The 20,101-nt window shown below is 39.3% G+C and overlaps 4 protein-coding genes across 4 annotated transcripts; 3 read left to right on the forward strand and 1 right to left on the reverse strand.

The window, feature by feature from the left end:
* The first annotated feature begins 1,156 nt into the window (after positions 1 to 1,156).
* Positions 1,157 to 6,630, forward strand: LOC108037509 (homeobox protein SIX6). The gene is made up of 4 exons (XM_017114085.2): positions 1,157 to 1,862; positions 3,168 to 3,562; positions 3,671 to 4,188; positions 6,331 to 6,630. The coding sequence occupies exons 1-4, from the start codon at positions 1,703 to 1,705 to the stop codon at positions 6,434 to 6,436; spliced, it is 1,179 nt and encodes a 392-aa protein (XP_016969574.1). The 5' UTR covers positions 1,157 to 1,702; the 3' UTR covers positions 6,437 to 6,630.
* Positions 6,631 to 9,810: 3,180 nt separating this feature from the next.
* On the forward strand, positions 9,811 to 11,559 carry LOC108037510 (trafficking protein particle complex subunit 12). The gene is made up of 4 exons (XM_017114086.2): positions 9,811 to 10,160; positions 10,261 to 10,845; positions 10,900 to 11,075; positions 11,137 to 11,559. The coding sequence occupies exons 1-4, from the start codon at positions 9,849 to 9,851 to the stop codon at positions 11,516 to 11,518; spliced, it is 1,455 nt and encodes a 484-aa protein (XP_016969575.1). The 5' UTR covers positions 9,811 to 9,848; the 3' UTR covers positions 11,519 to 11,559.
* Positions 11,560 to 11,986: 427 nt separating this feature from the next.
* On the forward strand, positions 11,987 to 17,794 carry LOC108037515 (mRNA (2'-O-methyladenosine-N(6)-)-methyltransferase). The gene is made up of 5 exons (XM_017114092.2): positions 11,987 to 12,154; positions 13,512 to 15,373; positions 15,436 to 15,561; positions 16,119 to 16,247; positions 16,303 to 17,794. Exons 2-5 carry the CDS (start codon positions 13,527 to 13,529, stop codon positions 16,973 to 16,975), a joined length of 2,775 nt encoding a protein of 924 aa, XP_016969581.1. The 5' UTR covers positions 11,987 to 12,154; positions 13,512 to 13,526; the 3' UTR covers positions 16,976 to 17,794.
* A 514-nt stretch (positions 17,795 to 18,308) lies between these two features.
* Positions 18,309 to 20,067, reverse strand: LOC108037519 (peroxisomal membrane protein PEX14). The gene is made up of 3 exons (XM_017114095.2): positions 19,835 to 20,067; positions 19,476 to 19,778; positions 18,309 to 18,985 (listed from the first exon to the last, which is right to left on the reverse strand). The coding sequence occupies exons 1-3, from the start codon at positions 19,943 to 19,945 to the stop codon at positions 18,557 to 18,559; spliced, it is 843 nt and encodes a 280-aa protein (XP_016969584.1). The 5' UTR covers positions 19,946 to 20,067; the 3' UTR covers positions 18,309 to 18,556.
* Between the last annotated feature and the right edge of the window lie 34 nt (positions 20,068 to 20,101).

Below are 20,101 nucleotides of genomic sequence, written 5' to 3' on the forward strand. Positions count from 1 at the left end.
CCCTTCGACAACAAACAGAATCCGAGGAGTGCTCCTGTTTCTGTTCCTGTTCCTGGGGCAACGCAATTGTTTGGCCTTTTTGTGGATTGTCACCTTTGTCATGTCACTTTTATTTCATTTTATTCCATCACACCATTGCGCGTTGAATGCAGCAGTCGAGAGGAGCGTTTTGTAATTGAAATTTGATCCCATTAGATGAGCAGCAGAAGGAATTTTCCCAATCCCAGCCTCAGTCGAGCGTCAAATTGCACCGAGTCTGACTTTTATACCTATTTCATACATGTACATATGAATCTCTAAGTCGATTCAATAAATAATTCATATTTAGCTTGATATTTTATCATTATTAACCGGAGTTCCTGACTTTTGTGAATAAAAATATTTAATTGATTGACAAAAAAAAACATTTTAATATGTAAATGATTTATGAATTTTTCTTCAAGAAATGAATAAACAAATTGTTTCATTTAGCAAAAAAAAAATAATGAAATCATTGTGTTAGATAAATATCAACAACCACGATTTTTATATAAAGTTTAAAATAATATTATCTTTTTCGCTTAATATAAAATTATATTAAAATCAAAGAAAATAGAACTTCAATATTTTTAGTTAAGTCATTTTTGTACATTTTCAAAAAATTGAATTTTAATACATTAAAAAAATAAATAAATCTATCTTATGCGGTTTCAATAAATAAATAGTTGATATATTTGCATGTTAGAGTAGAGAAGCTTGACTGTCTAAAGAACACTTTTGAACAGCTCGCCAAATTAAGCAATGTCACAGAAATCCGATGTAAATTCTAAGAAACAGCACACGGGCATTCATTAGACACCCTCAAAAACGCTAATGAGGTCATGATGTTTCCAAATCCAAGACCCTATTCAGCCCCTAGATAAAAAAGAGACAGCCATGCAAAAAAGTTATCACAACCAGGAGATAACGGGACAAAATGGCTGCGAAGAGTCACGCCCACCGCTCCTAAGGGCAAAAACGGAAACGGAACCACCCCTAAATTGGCCAGATTGCAACCAGTTAACGGTGGCCTTTCCAACCAACCAAACGTTCCACAGGCGAAAACGAAACGGAATGGAACGGAACCCACCCTTGGAGTGCACTTTTCCATAGTTTGCAGTCGAGATTGAAGCGCGGTCGCGTCAAGTCACAAGGAAAAACCGGTCCCGAAATATATATTAATAAATAAAATAATTAAAAGTTCCTGGGAGATCAAAAAAAAAGATTGATTTGTGTGCAAAGAAATTTTAAAATAAGAGGATATCAATACAAAATAATATATTGATAATTATCCATAACAAATAGTTATAAAATTCAACAAAATTCAAAATAACGAATAATTAACTTAATTCTTAAATTAAGGGATTTAACATTAGACCCTAAAGTCAATTGGAAATCTTTTTAAGAAAAATTTAGATTTCTCGGTGTTTTAAAAATAAATTGATGTGATAAAATATCAAGTTACTTTGTGAAAAAATCGAAAAACTTAAACATCCAAGTGCCAAAACATATAGTATTCGTTTCAAAATACTAATTAACAAAATAAGAATAACTAATTCAAAAAATTAGTTAAAATCATGAATTGAAATTCAGAAAATTGGTAAACCACCAAAAAGCTTTCATAAATTGCATTTTATAACAACTCAAACGCAAACTGAACTTTGTTCAGAAAAATAGCAGAATTATGTTTGACAAGAACATGGATGCCAATAATTTATCGGTGTCCATCAGCGGGGACTTGGACTCCACAAGTTCCGGCGGCACTTCCTCGGATCACTCGGCTGTCCAACAGGACAACCTTAGTTCGCCGATGGCCTACGGATCACTCTTCCTTCCAAACGCTGGTGAGTGCCACCAGATCCCTAGACATATACATATACCCAAATCGGATCCAACTAGGTCTAGCCTTATCGGTGCAAATTGTCTAAAGACAAGAACGACGTATCGCGTTTCGGGACAGAGGCGTCAATGAGGCGCTGCATAAACAATTAAAGCCTGGGACTATTATTCTGCTGAGGAGCACACATTTTTGAGGACTGCATGTATAGGGTGTAGGATGGGGTTGTGCATTTTTTTACCCATTGCATAAAATACAAAGCAATTTTTTTAATTTAAAGTGGATTAGTTGATGCTGCAAGTTATAGAATATGTTTTATTTAATATAAATTATCGAGTCTATTTTATCTATAAGTCAGTAAGCTTTTAATTAATATCGGAAACTATTTTTCATATAAAGGGAACCATTTTTGTTTAAGATTCTAAAAATTAGTTTCTTATTATAAACAGCTTTCTTATAAAAACAACCCCTTTTAATATTTAATTTTACAACTATTTGTTTTTCTTTTAACGTATGTTTAGAATTTTATTTTAGAAAAATATGTTCTATAGTTAGCATTAAAATAAAACATATAACATGTAAACTCTTTAATTAGTTTTCTAAGAAATTAAATTTATACCTATCTAAAGAAAGGGCACCCACAGTTTGCCATTTTGTTTTGTAGACCCCAAGCAATGCACCATCAAATGAATTATGTTTTATAACATTTACATATTCACAACTGCATATCCACACACATTTACTTGTGCACATGTATGTAAGCATATCGCATTTATTTATTTATTTGGTTGATGTCTCTTTTGGGCCTCAATATGATCCACAGTCCGCGTCTGAGGTGTCGAAAGACAGCGATCGCTTCGGTGATGTCGGGTATTCGATTAGTCACATTCTAAATTGGGGGTCCCCTGGGGGAAGGTGGGGCCTTTCATTGACCACCGAAATGGCACGTGAGAAAGAACGACATATAACTAATTTTGGGTGTCAGATAAGCGTAGTAAATTCTGAAGACAGTTGCTTTGAAAATCTCCTAGTAATCTTTTAGAGCTCGTAGAAATTGTAATAATTGATTAACTGAGATACAGTATCTACTCCAAAGTTTTAATTTAATTATATTTAACAAAAATAAAACAAATATATTTTTTAAATTGCAAAGTTTTAAATAAGAAGATTTTGAATGGCATCAAAACCATAAACTTATATAGCCATTTATAAAAAGATCTAAGCACTTTTAAAACGTTCAAATAAAATATTCATCTACATTCTTTTATTTTGCTTTTACTGTCTCTTAATATTAATTATCTTCAATCTTCAGGTTATCGAGGAAACCTCTCGTGCAAAACAGTACTCCAATTAGATAAATTTGCACCCTATGAGGGGGCGGAAAAGGATCACCTGCTGGAGCGACGCTTCCAGGACATTACCAACGACTATGATAAGTCACCGCCGCCCACCGCCTCGACCACGCCCACCCACTATCCCAGTTTGAATAGCATTATATTCGAGAATGGCAGTGGGGGCAATCTGGGGGATCTCAATGGGAACACGAAGACGGATTCCCTATGCGGCTTGCAGAGGAGTGGCGGTGGATTGGGTGGTAATCCTGGGAACGGTGGTCACCTCATCTCCAATCTCACGTCCGCCCACAATATGTCCGCTGTGGGCAGCTTTCCCATCGACGCCAAAATGCTGCAGTTCTCCACGGATCAGGTAAGAGATTCATTGATAATTTATCCTAGATTTTTGGATTTAAAAATATTAAAACATTTGAAATAAAAATAAATTAAAAACCTGCTATAACTGTTATGATATCTCCAGATCCAGTGCATGTGCGAGGCCCTGCAGCAGAAGGGCGACATCGAGAAGCTGACCACGTTCCTCTGCAGCCTGCCACCCAGCGAATTCTTCAAGACCAACGAGAGTGTCCTGCGGGCCCGTGCCATGGTGGCCTACAACCTGGGCCAGTTCCACGAGCTGTACAACCTGCTGGAGACGCACTGCTTCTCGATCAAATACCACGTGGATCTGCAGAACCTCTGGTTCAAGGCCCACTACAAGGAGGCCGAGAAGGTGCGCGGTCGTCCACTCGGAGCGGTGGACAAGTACCGCCTGCGGAAAAAGTACCCCCTGCCCAAGACGATCTGGGATGGCGAGGAGACGGTCTACTGCTTCAAGGAGAAGTCGCGGAACGCGCTCAAGGACTGCTATCTCACCAATCGCTATCCCACGCCCGACGAGAAGAAGACGCTGGCCAAGAAGACCGGCCTGACGCTCACCCAGGTCTCCAACTGGTTCAAGAACCGCCGCCAGCGGGATCGCACGCCCCAGCAGAGACCGTAAGTTGACCCAGTCACAGAACGGGAATAGAAATCGCACCTATACCTAAGTATCCACTAAACGAAATAGTATTTATACCCGTTACTCGTAGAGTAAAAGGGTATATTGTATTCGTGCAAAAGTATGTAACAGCTAGAAGGAAGCGTTTCCGACCCTATAAAGTATATATATTCTTGATCAGGGTCACTAGCCGAGTCGATCTAGCCATGTCCGTCTGTCCGTCTGTCTGTCTGTCCGTATGAACGCTGAGATCTCGGAAACTATAAAAGCTAGAAGATTGGCATTTTGCATGCAGATTCTAGGAGTTCCTACGCAGCGCAAGTTTGTTTCAAAAAGGTGACACGCCCCCTTTAACGCCCACAATCGCTTATATACGATTTTAAAAATTTAAATATTTCGGAAAAGTAAAAATGCAGTTTTTTTGTGTTTATCAATACCTATCGAAATGTAGAAGAAATTTTTCAAATCGGACCATTCGTTAAAAAGTTATGCGTGATCAAAATTTCTATCTCCATCTCCCTCGCACTCCCTTTACCTGAGTAACGGGTATCTGATAGTCGGGGCACCCGACTATAGCGTTCTCTCTTGTTTTGACTATGATTTAAAAATTCAATTGTTGTCTTAATACTAGACAGGAAAAAGAAACGAGGAATTATACACACCATAACACAACATAATTTCAAAGCTTTTAGGTTATGTAAAAATCATATAAATTTCTCTCCGTGAAATTGAATATAAAGCGTTTAAAACCACTTTGCTTTAGGACCTTTTTTTTAGGTTCAACAGCTTTCTATAGTATCTTTTGTTAATAGAAATTTACCTAATGAGAAAATGCAGTCCAAAACTTCTGAAAAAAAGTGCTTAGTTTACGTTTACATTCACATTAAGTTTAGCGAGTTATTGAATTTAAAATCTTACATTAAGTTTAGTGAGTACAAAAAGTATTTTATTTACAGGGTTACATATCCAGAGTTACATATTTCCTGTTTAAGTGCAGTTAGATTTTCTTAATATTTCCGTGAACTCCAGCATGCAAACGTCGTTTGGTAACCCCGACATGCCAGTTTCCATTTCCTCATAACTCGTAAAACAATTCATTCAACACTTGAGCCGAGTTCGCCCTAGAACAAACTCCGAAATCCGAACGAATATAATCAATTGTTTTGGAATTGGCATTAAAAATCGTTTGTAAGTGACCGTAAAACACTTGTGCGTCCAGTCCGCCCACTTGAGCGTGTTTTATGTCCAATTTCGGCCGGCTCCTTGCACGGTCCTCTGCATATTTATAGAGCCAAGGGACTCGGGACGTGCCCGGCTCCTAACGCAGCGCATGCGTGTAGCATGTGCCCTTCGTCGCACCCCGAGTCCCGCTGTTCGATCGCATCGCCTCTCCACGGGCGTCAAATTGCAGCACACCACATACCACACTCGAACTCACAAGTGGAGTAAATGTGTTCTTTTTAGCTGTTAAAAATATAAATACAGTCTCACTTCCATAACAAGGCCATTTTCCGCTCACATATGAATTTTAAACGAGGGAGGTCTCCAGTTTCAAAAATTTAATTAAACATAACTTTTGATATTTCATTTGACTTCAGTTGGAATTGGGTAAAAATATAAAGAATTTATTTTTATGAGAAAGATTATTTTTTATTTTTAAATACATAGAGTATTTATTTTATGAACTTTTTGGCATTTAGAAACAATAACAGTAATTTGTTACAATAAAATAAAGAAGTTGTAAAATATGAAGTAAGAGCCAAAGAAAATTCAATATTTTGTGATAAGCTTTAATGTATACAACATTTAAATTTTGACACAATTCAAATATATATATTATATTTTAAAACATTGGGTCGAATATCCGAAGCTAAAATACCAACGTTTTGGTTTAAACTACCTTTTCGATGTGATTAAACAACTAGTATGAATGAACGGAAATTGCCATACCAAATGCTTATATTAAAATAAAGTACCAAACAAAAATTTAAAACAATAAATTCCTAACTCATACCAGAAATGTGCAATATGCCAAATTGTTTGATGTTCAAGTTTCAATAAAAAAAACTAGAAATTAGCTAGGGAGTTATTAAAAACTGCTAGTCTAAATTTAATTCCCATTGTTATTTCTTTCATTGCAGTGATATTATGTCGGTGCTGCCTGTGGGCCAATTGGATGGAAATGGCTTCCCGCGCATGTTCAATGCTCCAAGCTATTATCCCGAAACGATTTTCAATGGGCAATAAACTTCGATCCATGCGGGGCTGTTTTTTTGTGTAAATAAAGCGTAATGCGTTTTTATGTTAGGACAAAAACAAATGGATAACTGGTCATCTAATGACACATCTTCGTTAGCTTTAGAATAAATTAATGTTTGCTTTATGTATTGTACAATAATAATAAACAAATGGTAGTAGATCAATAAATTCGAATTACTAAGTTTATGCTAGTTTTATTATTATGCATGTGATACATGTGATTTAAAATCTAGTTAAAAACTAGTTAACACAATATTTGTTTGAAGTGACAGATTCTTTTCTGAGATAATCAATATTAAATAGTTTAGACTTTAAAGAAAATGGTAATCATAGATTAATATTGGAGTTTTAAATGATAAAACCTCCTGAACAATTTCAGTAAAGTAAAATTCAAGGAAGAACACGAATTTTGAACACAAAATCGAATTCCTTTTTCCGAAAAAAAATTAATTACTAAAGAGTGTTAAATATGAATTTGTACGTTAGTCTTAGTTGTATTTCATTTTGATCTCGTACAAAGCAATTCTTTCCTTTTCTTCCAATTCCAATTTTCTCAAAATTAATTCATTTTCAACTTTCTTTTTCTCAATTTCTTTTTTCTTCTTCTCTTTCGCCATTTGATGGTAATCATTCTCGATTTGCCATTTATCTGCTTTAAGAAAGTTTTCCTTCCTTGAGGCTTTTGGTTTAGACGGACCAGCTTGATTCTTTGAGTTTGCAGTTTCAATTGACTCTTCATTTTTATTGGAAGAGGAACAGCTAGTGTTGCTATGTTCATTCCAAACATCTAAATGAAAGTCGGAACCAAATATTTCCACTAGCTGATCATAGTGTGGGCAATAAGAACAACGCGCGTAGTCTGAAAAATCAATTTTTTTAACATTTGTCACTGTTTTTGAAAACAATTACAATCATCCAATTTAAATATAATTTAAGGAGAGCAACGTTTTAAAAAATGTTTGTTTTAATTAACTTAACCTACCTAGTTACACCATTTCAAGTGTCCAGTCCATTAAACTGTTCCAGTATAAAAACTCTAAATTGATTTTTTAATTCGGTAAAGATACAGGTTTAAAATCTACTGAATAGAATTTTTCAATAATTTTCAAGCAAATTATATTACATTACAAAAGCATTCCCATTTTATAAACGAAATATAAAAATAGGCCCCTTTTATAATTTTTTTTTTAGAAGTTGACAACGCAGTAAGGAGAGCCTTTAGGATTTATATATTTTTGATCAGCATCACCAGAAGTGTTAATCTAATAATTTTTGTCTGCGGTCCGTTTCTGCGCTAACTTGTCCCTCAGTCTTAAAGATTATATGGATAAAATGTTCACAAAAGTTATTTCTATTGCAAGTATTACGGACAATAATATTATATGTCTTAAAAACTTATTGAACTTAATCTGCCCACTGAACACTTTTCTACATTTTCACCTGGGAATTATGTACGTAGGAAATGATTAAAAGTTTACTTACCTATTACATCTTTCTTATCATTAATCGTAAAGTCAACAGTGTCCATCCAAGAATTTGCTCTTGAAAGCGTCATTTTTAAAAACTGCAGTTGGAACCTCAAATTCTGCCAAATTCCTTCGATTCCCGTTTCCTGCAACATGGTTTCGTAATACTTTTTGGCGGAGGGCATCTTAAAAATAATATATATATATCTTAAATTCATATATAATTTTCGAATAGGGAATAAGATCCATGTACCGGTTGTCCCTTCTTCCGCTTTACATAGTTGAGCATTTTCTTGATGTCTGAATGGATAAATTTCGTCGCGTATAGAGATCGGTCAATACTTAACTTTTCTGCTAGTGTTAAGTACATAATTAGTTGCTTAATTCAAGTATAAAAGTTTTTACACTTACGGATCTTTGAGTTCGACATAACGGCTTTTGGATATTTAAAGAAGACGCTTTTTTTATGAGAAAGCTATTCGCGCGAATAAAATAAAGATGGGAAACCCAAAAATCAAACTTTACCAACCGATAGGAAATTTAAGTGTGACCCCTTTTTCCAAAGATGCCATTAAAACAATGTCATTTAGGGTATTCCCTACAGAACTGTTTGCCAGCTGCTCCATACATAATTTAACACATTTCAGCAATTCAAAAACCTTTAAGTACTCCTCACACTGCTTTATGTTTCCTATTCGGTCCACAATAGGCTAACTCCGAACAGCTATTCTTTGTTTTGAATTTGCCATTTTGAATTTCTGAGTACCGGACGGAAAAGAGGTGCACAGAGTTAATTTTTTGGATTGGCTTTGCCTGTATAGATAGAGAGCGCTGAAAAAAAGTTTAAATATATTGACGAGCACTTCGTTTCCATGAACATACATATATGCAGCCAATATTCCAGTTTTAATTGCGAAGTATGGGTAAATTTCAGAAACATCTACTTAGTTAGCGGCAAGGAAAGTGAAAAATCTTTTGACAAAGACAAAATGTTTTGTTGAGAGGATATGGCGGTCAATCTTACTTAAGGGAGGGTATGGTATTTACATTTTTGTTTGGCACTTTTTTTAATTTTTAGATTCATCCGACTAAAACTTCCGAAGTTATGGGCAGTTGAAAGTAGGAGAGTTAGCGATTTTTCAGTGTCCAAAACTTTAAAAACGCTCTCCTGAAAATTTGCCATTTCAAAGTCGGTGAACACGATCCTGCAAAATCTACTAAACGAATCGTTTTAAAATTTTGCACACAATTTCTGTACCTAAATCCGCAGGTAATGACGTCGAGTTTTTTTTACTGATTATTTTTCATTTTATAATAACAAATATATCGAATTTTTAGGCTAAAAATCACGTTTTTGTCTTTAAAGTGTTAACAAAAATCTAAAAATTGAATAAAAAAAAACTCAACGTAGTTACCTCTAGAAACATATTAACTAATAAACAATTTTTTTTTTGGTTTTTTCTGATGATCCAGTAACGAGTTATGCTGTTCACCGCAAAACCTTTTTTCTTGGAGGCGCCTACGGAGCTTTGCTGCGAACGGCTCATTTATTTTTTTTTTTATGAAAATTTGTGAAAACGTAGTTTAAATTTTGTACTTTAATATGCTTATAAAATAATTAATCTGACATTAACCGTATCGCGTGAAAAAATTAATGAAAATAGAAATTTTTTTGGCCGAAATAACCAACGAATCATTGTAGTGGAATGAATTTTATTTTATGGCGGAGTTCCAATACCTTTGAGTAAATCCAAAAAGAAAAAAATTTCTGCGGTGATATCAGTGAAATTTGTATTAATTTTTTCACTATTTTACTTACAATACTGATTTTAAACATGTAATTTATTCGCGCCAGTCATAGCCGATAGTGTTTGCTTTAGCAGCGACGATAGTGCCATCTTCAATAAGTTATCGAAAAACATTCATCAAAAGACATGTCAAATAAAATAAGCGAATATTTTGCGAACGATCCGCCCAGTTTTTTCGATGAGCTGGCCAATAAGCCCAAGTCCAAGGACTCGCCAGCAGAAGGCATTTCCACAGGCAGCAATAATACCAGTTCCAGCAGCAACATGATGTCCAACACCTTCACCGGATTTTTCCAGCCACCTGAGTATGTTGAGACACCAGAGGCGGCGGAGGACTCCATAAAAGTCAGCGACGACGTGCGAAATCTGTGGGAGTTGCCTAGGGAAAGCGAGTCGGGCAAACTGATAATGCCCGGAATTCACCTGCAAAATGACTTGGTAATTACTCTATCAATCCCTTTCAGGCTAACGAAACTCAAAAGGAACTTTAGAGAGGAGACTTTACATAGAGTATACTATAACTTGTACATTATTTCAGGCCGATCCTATCAGCGTAGCAGTCGCCCAGCACCTGGGAGAAGCCGAGTTGTCTTATCGTAAAATCCTCCGCGTCGATGATGTCACACAGGATGAGCGAGGATTGAGAAACTTAATCCATGCCAGTTGCTATCGTACGGCTGTGAACTTAACTGGCCGCCTCCTGACCATTTATGGCCAGGGATATGGAAGATCTGGCCAGCCGGCCAAGCATTCGCCGCACTCCCTGCAACTGTGGTTCACCCGACTAGCTCTCCTTGCAAAACTAGGCGAGTTCGAGCTATTGAGTGCCGAGGCAGAACCTTTTGGACAGCTCAGCAGTCCGGATGTCTTCTACGACTTCTATCCGGAGATGTACAACGGCAAGAGCGGATCCATAGCCTGCTTTTCGTTCCGACTTTTGCTCGCAGAGCTGCCAATTTACTTGGGCACACCGCACATTGCCCTGGACAGACTTTCAGAACTCCATGTGACCAGTCGGGAGATAAAGGAGCACTATATTAATCTGCGAAACAAAACGGCCGAGGAGTTTTGGCAAAGGAGATGCGAAAGAGTTCTACACTCGATCATTAACTGTGGATTAATGGTATGTTTATAAGTCCTAAAAAAATGAATTTTTTTATTAACTTCCTTTTTGTAGATGAAGAAATTCAGTATGATTGACGATATAATGGAAGGAACCCTTCTGAAGCGCGGCAGCCTGAGCAAGGAGGAGCAGAGGTTCTTGTATTCCGCCTGGGGGCGCATTTATCTCCAAATCGGTGATATTTTTGGAGCAGAACAGAAATTTGCCGTCTCAAGGAGATTGAGGGAAATGTAAGTTTTCAACAATCATACCATGGAAATCTCGATTCCATTTTAATTCACTCAAATTTAGAAACTCCTCGCCAGATCTAAGAGACCTAGTGGACAAAGGGCTAATAGCTGTGGCAAAAAATGACTTCCCCGAGGCTTATGTGATATTCCAGAAGGCTCTGCACTTGGATACCGGCAATACAATGATCCTAAACAACATGGGAGTGTGCCTTCTGTACGCCGGAAAGCTCAAGGATGCTATAAACCTGTACGAACGCGCTATTAACCTGAATCCCCAGAAATCCCTTAACGAGAGTTTGCTGGTCAATCTCTCGACATTATATGAATTGGAATCAAATAACTCCAAAGCTAAAAAGTTTAACCTGCTGCGGCTAATTAACCGATACAAACCAGATCTCAACATAAGCACAGAAATTTGTCTGAAACTGCAGACGATAAATTAAAAATAAATTATTGTTAAACATTCCAAACACTCACAACAATATTTCAATTTAAAGGATTAAATATTTGATTACAAAAACAAATTATTTTTGAATAGGACGCATTTAAAACATTCATGGGATGTTCTAACCGAATTTAATACCTTCTTCAGCACAATTAACATTTGAGGCTTAAAGTTGAAAAGGTTTTGGATCCTTGTGCAACATTTTATGAAATTAAATCTCAAAATCTTAGACTTGTCAATGCTTTGCAAATTATTTACCTGCTTGTGATATTCTTTTTAAATTGATAAATTTGTAATCCAGAAACCAAATTTTAAGTATTTAAAATTTTAGTAATTAGTAAATTTTAGTAATTAATCTCGTAATTCGTAAAAAAAACCGATTAACTTTTGGCAACGATTAATCGCGCCAAGGCAAGCGATAGGGCGGAAAAGAGCGGGCAATCGATACTGCGCTGCTTATCGCCGAAATGCCATCTCGATTCGACTGCCCCGAGTTTCGTCGCTGAAAAAGAATTTGAGAAGAACTTATTTATACATTTTCATAGAAAATCGCGGGAATATTTACGTCCAGAGCACGCCTAAATGTTTGCAAACACGTAGCGCGTGCTTATCAGACTAGGATAGTTGAAACTAGGTGAGTTTTGTGGCGTTTCAGGGCATTTCGACCAGTACGACCACACGATGCCAGGCAGCAGGCGTATATAAAATGGAAAATATTGATGTGCCTGTGCCTCGGTGGGTGCAAAAAAGAAAGTGTAGAGAAATTTTCGTTGCACTCAGAATGTTGTTTATTTATCCAGCGCAGTCCCTCTCCCCTTTCATCGAATTAAGTATTCGCTTGTTGCGAATTCCCCAATGGATTATGTTTTTTTCTTTAATTTTTAGCGATTTTTCGGGTGCATTAAAAAGCGCGCCATTATTTTAGTGCTATGACGTAGCCGTCGGGGCCACGAAACCAAGTGTAATTTTTTTCGCAATTGTTTATATGGCGTGCATAATATGCCTGCACTTTGTGCGGGTGTGTGTGTATGAGCCACCGAGTGTGTGTGTGTCGAGTGCAGCAAATAATTTTGTATATTTTTTATTCTGTTTGTGGCGGTGCGCATACGCTTGGTACACGCTCGTCAAAACATATACACATAACCCAGGCAGAAAATCTCTATTCTTTTGCAATTTGTTTTGATTTCTCATTCGTGAGAGAGCGCGTTTATTCGCCCTCTTGGGCTCTCTCGCCCATGCGCGCCGCCTCTCTTTTTGTAGTTTTAAATCTGTGGGCGGCAAATTTGAACGTTGTTATGGGCAAGGTGTCTCTTCTGTTTTTTGGATATCCAGATTTTATAAAAATATTAAATTTTGCTAGTCCACCCACAATCCCCACGCATTATTTCTAACGACTCTAGCGCGCCCCCGATCTCGCTCCGTTGAGTGTCTGTTGCCGACTAACGGCAGTTATAGCTCTCTGGTGGTGGTTTCTTCGATTCCGAAGCGCGCTCACTTGCTATCTGCTGCGATAGCAACGCTTATTTGGCTTTTTTGTCGCTAGAACTGGATTTTAATTTCACACTTTCAGAATAATATATAAACCGTTGTTTCCCAATAATAGTTTTTAATTAAAAAATTGTTTTTTTGGAATGAAAAATTTTATAAATAATGTTTTTGTTGGCCGTCTGAAATCGGTAATTTTTTTCTTGATCATACCAAAAATGTATTTAATTCCTCCAGTTTAGTCTAAAGAGACCCCTAATAATCACTTACTTGTCTGACATAATGCTATAAATTGGTTTAAAAAATAAGAATAAAATAAAGTGCCAAAAAAATTTTGGCTAGTTGAAAAATCCGAATTTGTCATCACTGAACAAAATCAATGTTTATTTCTTCTCGCCATCCCGCTCATATTCCCCTCCCCTTTTCATACAAATCAGCCGTTCTTCTCTCGCTCTTCATTCCTCTCCAATTGTAAACATTTGTTTTTGTTTACTTCGCTCTTGCAGAAATATTCCCGCAGCATGGCAGCTAACAACAATAGCAATATACACAACCTGGTAGTCGGCACGGGGGCGGGGGTTATGCCCTCCTCTGTGATTGCGTCGACGGGAACTCCGGGAATGGGACCCTCGCAGGCGCCAATGGCCTCCTCATCCTCGTCCGCCTCCTCCGCCGCGCAGAGTGCTTGGGATCAGCTGACGGCGAGTGCCTCCAACAACATGTCACCTTCACCGACAGCAGGAGCTCCCACGGTCACTGGACCCATATTACCAGATAATACGGGCAGTGGGGCAGGTAGTTCTCCGGTGGCCAGCTGCTCCTCCCCATCAACGCCCACAAAGTCACATGCTCCTTCGCCGCTGGAGAGCATGGCCCATACGCCACAGGGTCCTCCAACTCTGGGACCTGGTGGTTATGGCGAAGAGCTCACCGCTGAGCTGGTGAACCAAGGATGGCGCAAGTTCTGGTCTAAGCGGGAGAACCGTCCATACTACTGGAACAAGGTCACCGGCGAATCGTTGTGGGAGATGCCCGGCACCAGGCCTTTTGATCCGCTCACCGATCCCTTGGGTATCTGTCATGCGGGCGGTCCTACGCCCATGACCCCAAATATGCACCAGCAGCAACAGCATCAGCATCACCATCATCACCTGAAGCGTAGACCCTCGGATGACATGCACATTCATCCCAATCAGCAGCATCATGTTGGCGGTGGGCCGCCTATGAAGAAGTTTGTCCTTGCAGGACCGTGGGATCTGGAGGTGTGCACAAACGCGGTAATTGTGGAGCGGCCTCCGACTCTTCTGCCGCAACCGCATCCCGAAGTCGAGGCTCTCCGGGCGGCCTTTAGCATGAAGTTACTGAAAACCTACGAGGATCTGTGCATGCGGAGGGAGAATATAAAGGCACCAAGAGATTCCTTCAATCGCTGGCTAATGGAACGCAAGGTAATAGACACCGGTTGCGATCCGCTGCTGCCCAGCAGCTGCCTGCCGGAGATCTCCAGCTCCATGTACCGCGAGATAATGTCGGATATACCCATCAAGATTGTCAAACCCAAGTTCACGGGGGATGCCAGGAAGCAGCTTTCCCGCTATGCAGAGGCAGCCAAGCAGATTATCGAATCCCGATCGGCGCCGGCTGAATCCAAGAAGGTGGTCAAGTGGAATGTGGAGGACACGTTCCAGTGGCTAAGACGGACTGTGGGCGCCAGCTACGAGGATTTTCAGGATCGTCTAGCCCATTTAAAGCGCCAGTGTGAGCCCCATTTGGTGGAAACCGTCAAGAGTTCCGTTGAAACTCTGTGTGTTAAGATCTATCATTTGTCGGCCGATCATGCCCGCAAGATCCGGGAGCGTCATTTGCAGCTTCTGAAGGAGCATGGAATTCCCGAACCAACGCCTCCGCCGCCACCGCCGCATCTAAAGAAAGTGTGGTGCTATCCCATACAGTTTGCCGTCCCATCGCCACGGATGCCGACGATCGAGTACTTGCAGGATCGCGACCACATGATTATCAAGTACACGCCCGCCACGATCAATCAACCGGATGCGCAGTACATCAACCTTACCTATCTGCAGAAGCTGGAGCAGCTGTACAGGCACAACTGTTTCGATGACAAGAAGTTCGATCTGTTCATCGGCCGGGTATGGTGTCTGCTCAAAAGGTATCAGACCTTCCTGGGCAATGCCCTGAATTCCTCCCAGGAGGCGGAGCTCACCCAGGCGGCGCTGCCGGTGCCCGTGTTCGAGTGCCTGCATCGGCATTTTGGTGTAAGCTTCGAGTGCTTCGCCTCGCCATTCAATTCCTATTTCCGTCAGTACTGCTCAGCGTTCGCCGACACGGATGCCTACTTCGGTTCCAGGGGGTTAGTTAACTATTGAATCCTCTTAAATTATATGTAACTAACGCTTATTGTTGACCTTACAGGCCCTTCCTGGACTTTAAGCCCGTTTCCGGGTCTTTCCAAGTGAATCCTCCCCATTGCGAGGAACTGATCGAGGCCTCATTGTTGCACATCGACAAACTGCTCACCGACACTATGGAACCACTGAGGTAAAATTAATGTATATATTTAAATGCTTTTCCTAGTTTTTTGACCTTGAGCATTTTTTTAGCACCAGTCAGAGTTTTGTGATCACATTAATTATAAACTTTTTTCAAGGCTATCAATTTAAATTTGAAATTATTTATTTTAAATGATAGTATAGTTTGCAAAACCTTGTTAGTAAAGTAGTAGAAGCTTCGAGGGCTATCGACTGTTGTTGCTTGTTTTATAATTGTGTTTCTTTTGACCAATTTTTGTTTGTATTTTCTGAGGAGGTACTTTTTTATTAATCTGCTTTAAAGTGTAATTTAATTCTGTTACAAACTGATTTATATATTTTTGTTGTTAGTAAAGAAATATAACATTAAATTTAGGTGTATTGTAGATACATTACTGGGCTCTTCTTATTTTCCATTTTAAAATTAACTATTTATGGTCATTGAAAATATATTTTTAATGTTTCCTAGTAAGAAATTAGAATTCCAGTCTGGTCATTAACAGCTACGATTATATTATTTTGAGATAGTTTTGGTTTTACAACTCAACCTGTTATATTTATATCCAGCTTCATTGTGTTTCTGCCGGAGTGGAAGAGCATATCCAAGCTGGACGAGAGCATGTACAAGCGTCGCTCCATGGTGGTTCTGGGCATGGCCCATGAGTACAGGCACGGCTACCAGCACATGTTGCAAAAGTGAGACACAAAAAGGGTTTCCCATGAATATATACTCATTTTAATTTCTTCGCAGATCGGATGTGCTAATCAAGTGCATGCAGGGCACCCAGGTGGTGTGGCTGCAAAATAGCGCCGGGTATGCGCGCTGGGGACCCAACGAGATTCGCGTTGAGGCGCTGCGTGAGGCCTTCCGTCCGCAACGAGATCGGGAGCGTGAACGAGCAGCTGCAGCAGCGGCAGCAGCTGGCGTGAACTCCAGCCAGCAATCGCCAGCGACGCCTCCGTCGGCCGCATCAACGGCTTCAACAACCATCTCCAGTACGAACAGTGGAGTCAACAGCAACAGCTCCTCTGCAGCCATTACAACGAGCGCCAGCAGCAGTCCATCCGCGTCCGCAACTTTATCCTCGATGTCGCCATTGTCGCCGCACACGCCCACCGGGAATCCGCCGCCACAGTTTCCGCTGACCATCAGCAACACGAGCAGCAGCAGCAATCTGGTGGCCGCCTCGCCCACGATGAGTGTGCAAAGCGATTGCTCCTCGCCTTCGTCATCGACGATGTCCCTTTCACCGGCGCCGGCCTCGGGAGGCTATCCTGATGGAGGAACATCTGCCACAGCGGCAGCGGTGAGCATTACGGCCACGGCGAGCACATCGACGGCTGGAGCCGGATCTGCATTTGGCCAGGCCAACAGCATCGGTAGTTCCGCCTCCACCCAAGCGGTCATTAATTCAGCCGTCTAGAATATATTCTTTTTAGGATCCTTCAATCCATACATGGTTCTATTTTGTCCACACTATCTGTGCACTTTCTGTTAGCATAAATTAGGGATATATTTGAGAAAGAAGCAAACTAATTGGGGCTAATGTCACACGACCGGACAAATCCGATTTTTGGTTTATTTTGCGGAAGCGGAATCGATTTTGTTGTTTAATTCCCATATATTTTAATCAACCACCTATGCTGAAAGAATACTGATTTTCAATTGTTTAGCAAAGAACAATTTTATCAATTCCGTTTCTATACTTATTGGAATCGCAAAAACGCAATATTTTCTTATAGATTTGTTATTTATTTAAAAAATTTAGTTTTCAAGTTTACACATTGTTTTCAAGATTTATTTTGGCACACTCGGAATTGATCAAATCCCATAGTGGAATTAATTCCGTTTGGGGCAAACTTATGGCTTTAAAATTCTGAAAATATTATGTTAATATATTAATATTGCAATACTCTGTATACATTCTTTAAAGTTTTTTGTCAAAGTTTTATTATTCAAATTTACACATTGCTCGGCCTATGGCAGCTGGTATTGCCCCAATCGCAAGATATAATTAATTGTAAATATGTTATATTTAATTTGAAATAGCTGATAAATCCCGGCCTGGCCGCTGTTTATCTTATGTATACCCAACAAACAAGGGCCAAGCTACCCCACAAAAGACTCTAATTTTGCATACTTAGTATGGGTAGGGTATGGTTCTCTATCCTTGTTTCAGGGTGTTCCGAAATGGTTTTCCATTCACAAAACAAAACATGAAATAAAAACACATTAAAACAAACTATGAAGCCCTTAACAATCTTTTGTGAGACTATTAACTTACTAGGATATATATACTTTAAAAGAAAATTTCGTCAAAAAATAATTTGAATACTAAATTATCGTATGTACAAATCGATAAAAATTAACGTAAGTAGTAAAGAAAGTTAAATGAACATGGAGCGAAATACGGAAAGCGCAGAGAACCAAATTTGTAATTAAAACAAAATCATAACTACGCACCGCACAATAAATAATTAAATTAAAAAACATTTAGGATCTGAGTGGGCTCTTTAAGGAGTTTAAATGAAACTTATTGAGGAGCGCCGCTCAGCATATTCTTAAATCAAACTAAAGGGAATTTAGCCAATTTATAGAAAGTAGCACTCGGCAAAATTTTTAGAAACCAATTATCGTCTAAGTCGAAATTAAATATCTAAATCGATATGCTACCCCATCCCCGTATGTACCGATAAAACAAAACTAAACAAAAGCATTTTTGCGCTTATTAAACAGTTTCTTTAAATTCAAACCTGTTATTATGTAAACATTTTTTATTATTACATTATATAGACATCGTATCGCATAAGTGTGTATATGTGAGTGTGTGTATGTACTTTTGGATATGGATTAGCTGTTGACTATAAAAAAACTTAAATGCTATAAACGCAAAGCAAAAAAACCAAAAAGTCTTAAAGGCAATAAAGGGGAAACTCAATTTACAAACGTCCTGCAGCTTAACTATATACTACATCTATATAGCCAGCCTCGTATTCTGATTGCATTACATTATCTCCAAACTGGAGTCGCTATTCTTGGTGACCACCTCGGTCTCCGATGATCCGGATCCGGAGCCAGCATCATCGCCCTTCTCATTATCGTCCGATCCGCTGTGCCGATGATGATGATGCGGAGAGCCGGCCAACTGCCAGGCTGGTATGGATGGCACTGCAAGGGGGGCCACCGGGCCCGCAAACTGTTTGCGGTTTAACAGCAGACCCTTGATGGCGTCCAGATCGCTGCGAAAGTTGCTAAATTCGCGATTTAGCTGCTGGGAATGTTCCCTCTGCTGGCTGGTGATCAGATCCCTGACCGCTGAGAGCTCCTTGTTGAGGTCGTTGGTGCGCGTCTCCACCTTCTTGTCAATGTCATCCAGTACTTCGTCGACCGGCTTCTTCTTGGGCTTGCCAAAAATGTAGGGAGCAATGTATTTCTGCAAAAAGAACAAAATTATTTGTATTTATTGATGAAGTCAAAAATAAATGCTTTAGAGATTTAATTTTTATTAATTGCACAACATTTTTAGCAAACTAACCGCTAAATAATAGGTCAAATTCAATTTTATTTTTATGAGCTCATATAATTAATTAATATTTTAAATAATTCCCCTTGCGACATTTAAAGATTTACGAGCATTAGCTTGAGAAATTGATCTTTGGACTCTCACTAAGGTTTATAGAGCAAATACTAGTTGTGTTGATGTTTGAATATTGGACTGAAAAAAACAAAATTTGATTTATCTGTGTACTTTCTTTTATTAAAGAAATGTTCGACCAAAAATTTAAAAATTGGATAGAAATGTTTATATAAATATTTTTAAAACTGTTCCCCTGAAAGTACAACTTTACTAATAATTTATAGTTTCAAGTCCATTGCTATAATTCTAAATTCGAACTAAAAGAAGGGATATCTGGATCACTCACCTTCCAAAAGAGATAGACCGCATAGACCACTCCGCTAAGGAGGGCCGTCGAATGGATGATCTCGCGGATCCGACCAAAGACAGTCGGCTGCGGCTGCAGTGCCTGCAATTGGGATCCGATGCTGATTACGGTATTTGGACTGGGATACGGACTGTTGGGGTCTTGGGTAAAGACGCCGGCCCGTTCGCAGGCCAACTGGATTTCGTGGGCCGTGAGACCTTTGGACCGCAGGAACTGCTGCTTCTGGATAAGCGTCGTGTGGCGTACTTTCGTGTTCTGTAGAAAGCTGACTGCAGTGGTTATCTGCGGCGAAATAGTCGGATTATAGATTAGACAAAGTCGAGGGGGTTACATATTACCAGCGATTCTCGGGGCAGTTGTTCTTCTCCGCCGGCCTCGAAATCCTGCTGCAAGGAGGTCGCCGTGGCCATGATGGTAGTGTCTCCGGTGTCCGTGTTTTTGCTGGACATTTGTATATCGACTCTTAATTCAATCTTGCCAAGCTAATCCACACGAAAACAGAGCGACCGCGATTTTAGTCGCTATTTTCAGTTTGATTGCAATGTACGGGACAAACAAAAGTGTGGCCAAAGTCTTGGGTCCGTACTGCTATCGTTAATGCGTTA

The sequence above is a fragment of the Drosophila rhopaloa genome, unplaced genomic scaffold, assembly GCF_018152115.1.
Source record: "Drosophila rhopaloa isolate 14029-0021.01 unplaced genomic scaffold, ASM1815211v1 contig_47, whole genome shotgun sequence".
In the NCBI taxonomy this organism is placed as follows: Eukaryota; Metazoa; Arthropoda; class Insecta; order Diptera; family Drosophilidae; genus Drosophila; species Drosophila rhopaloa.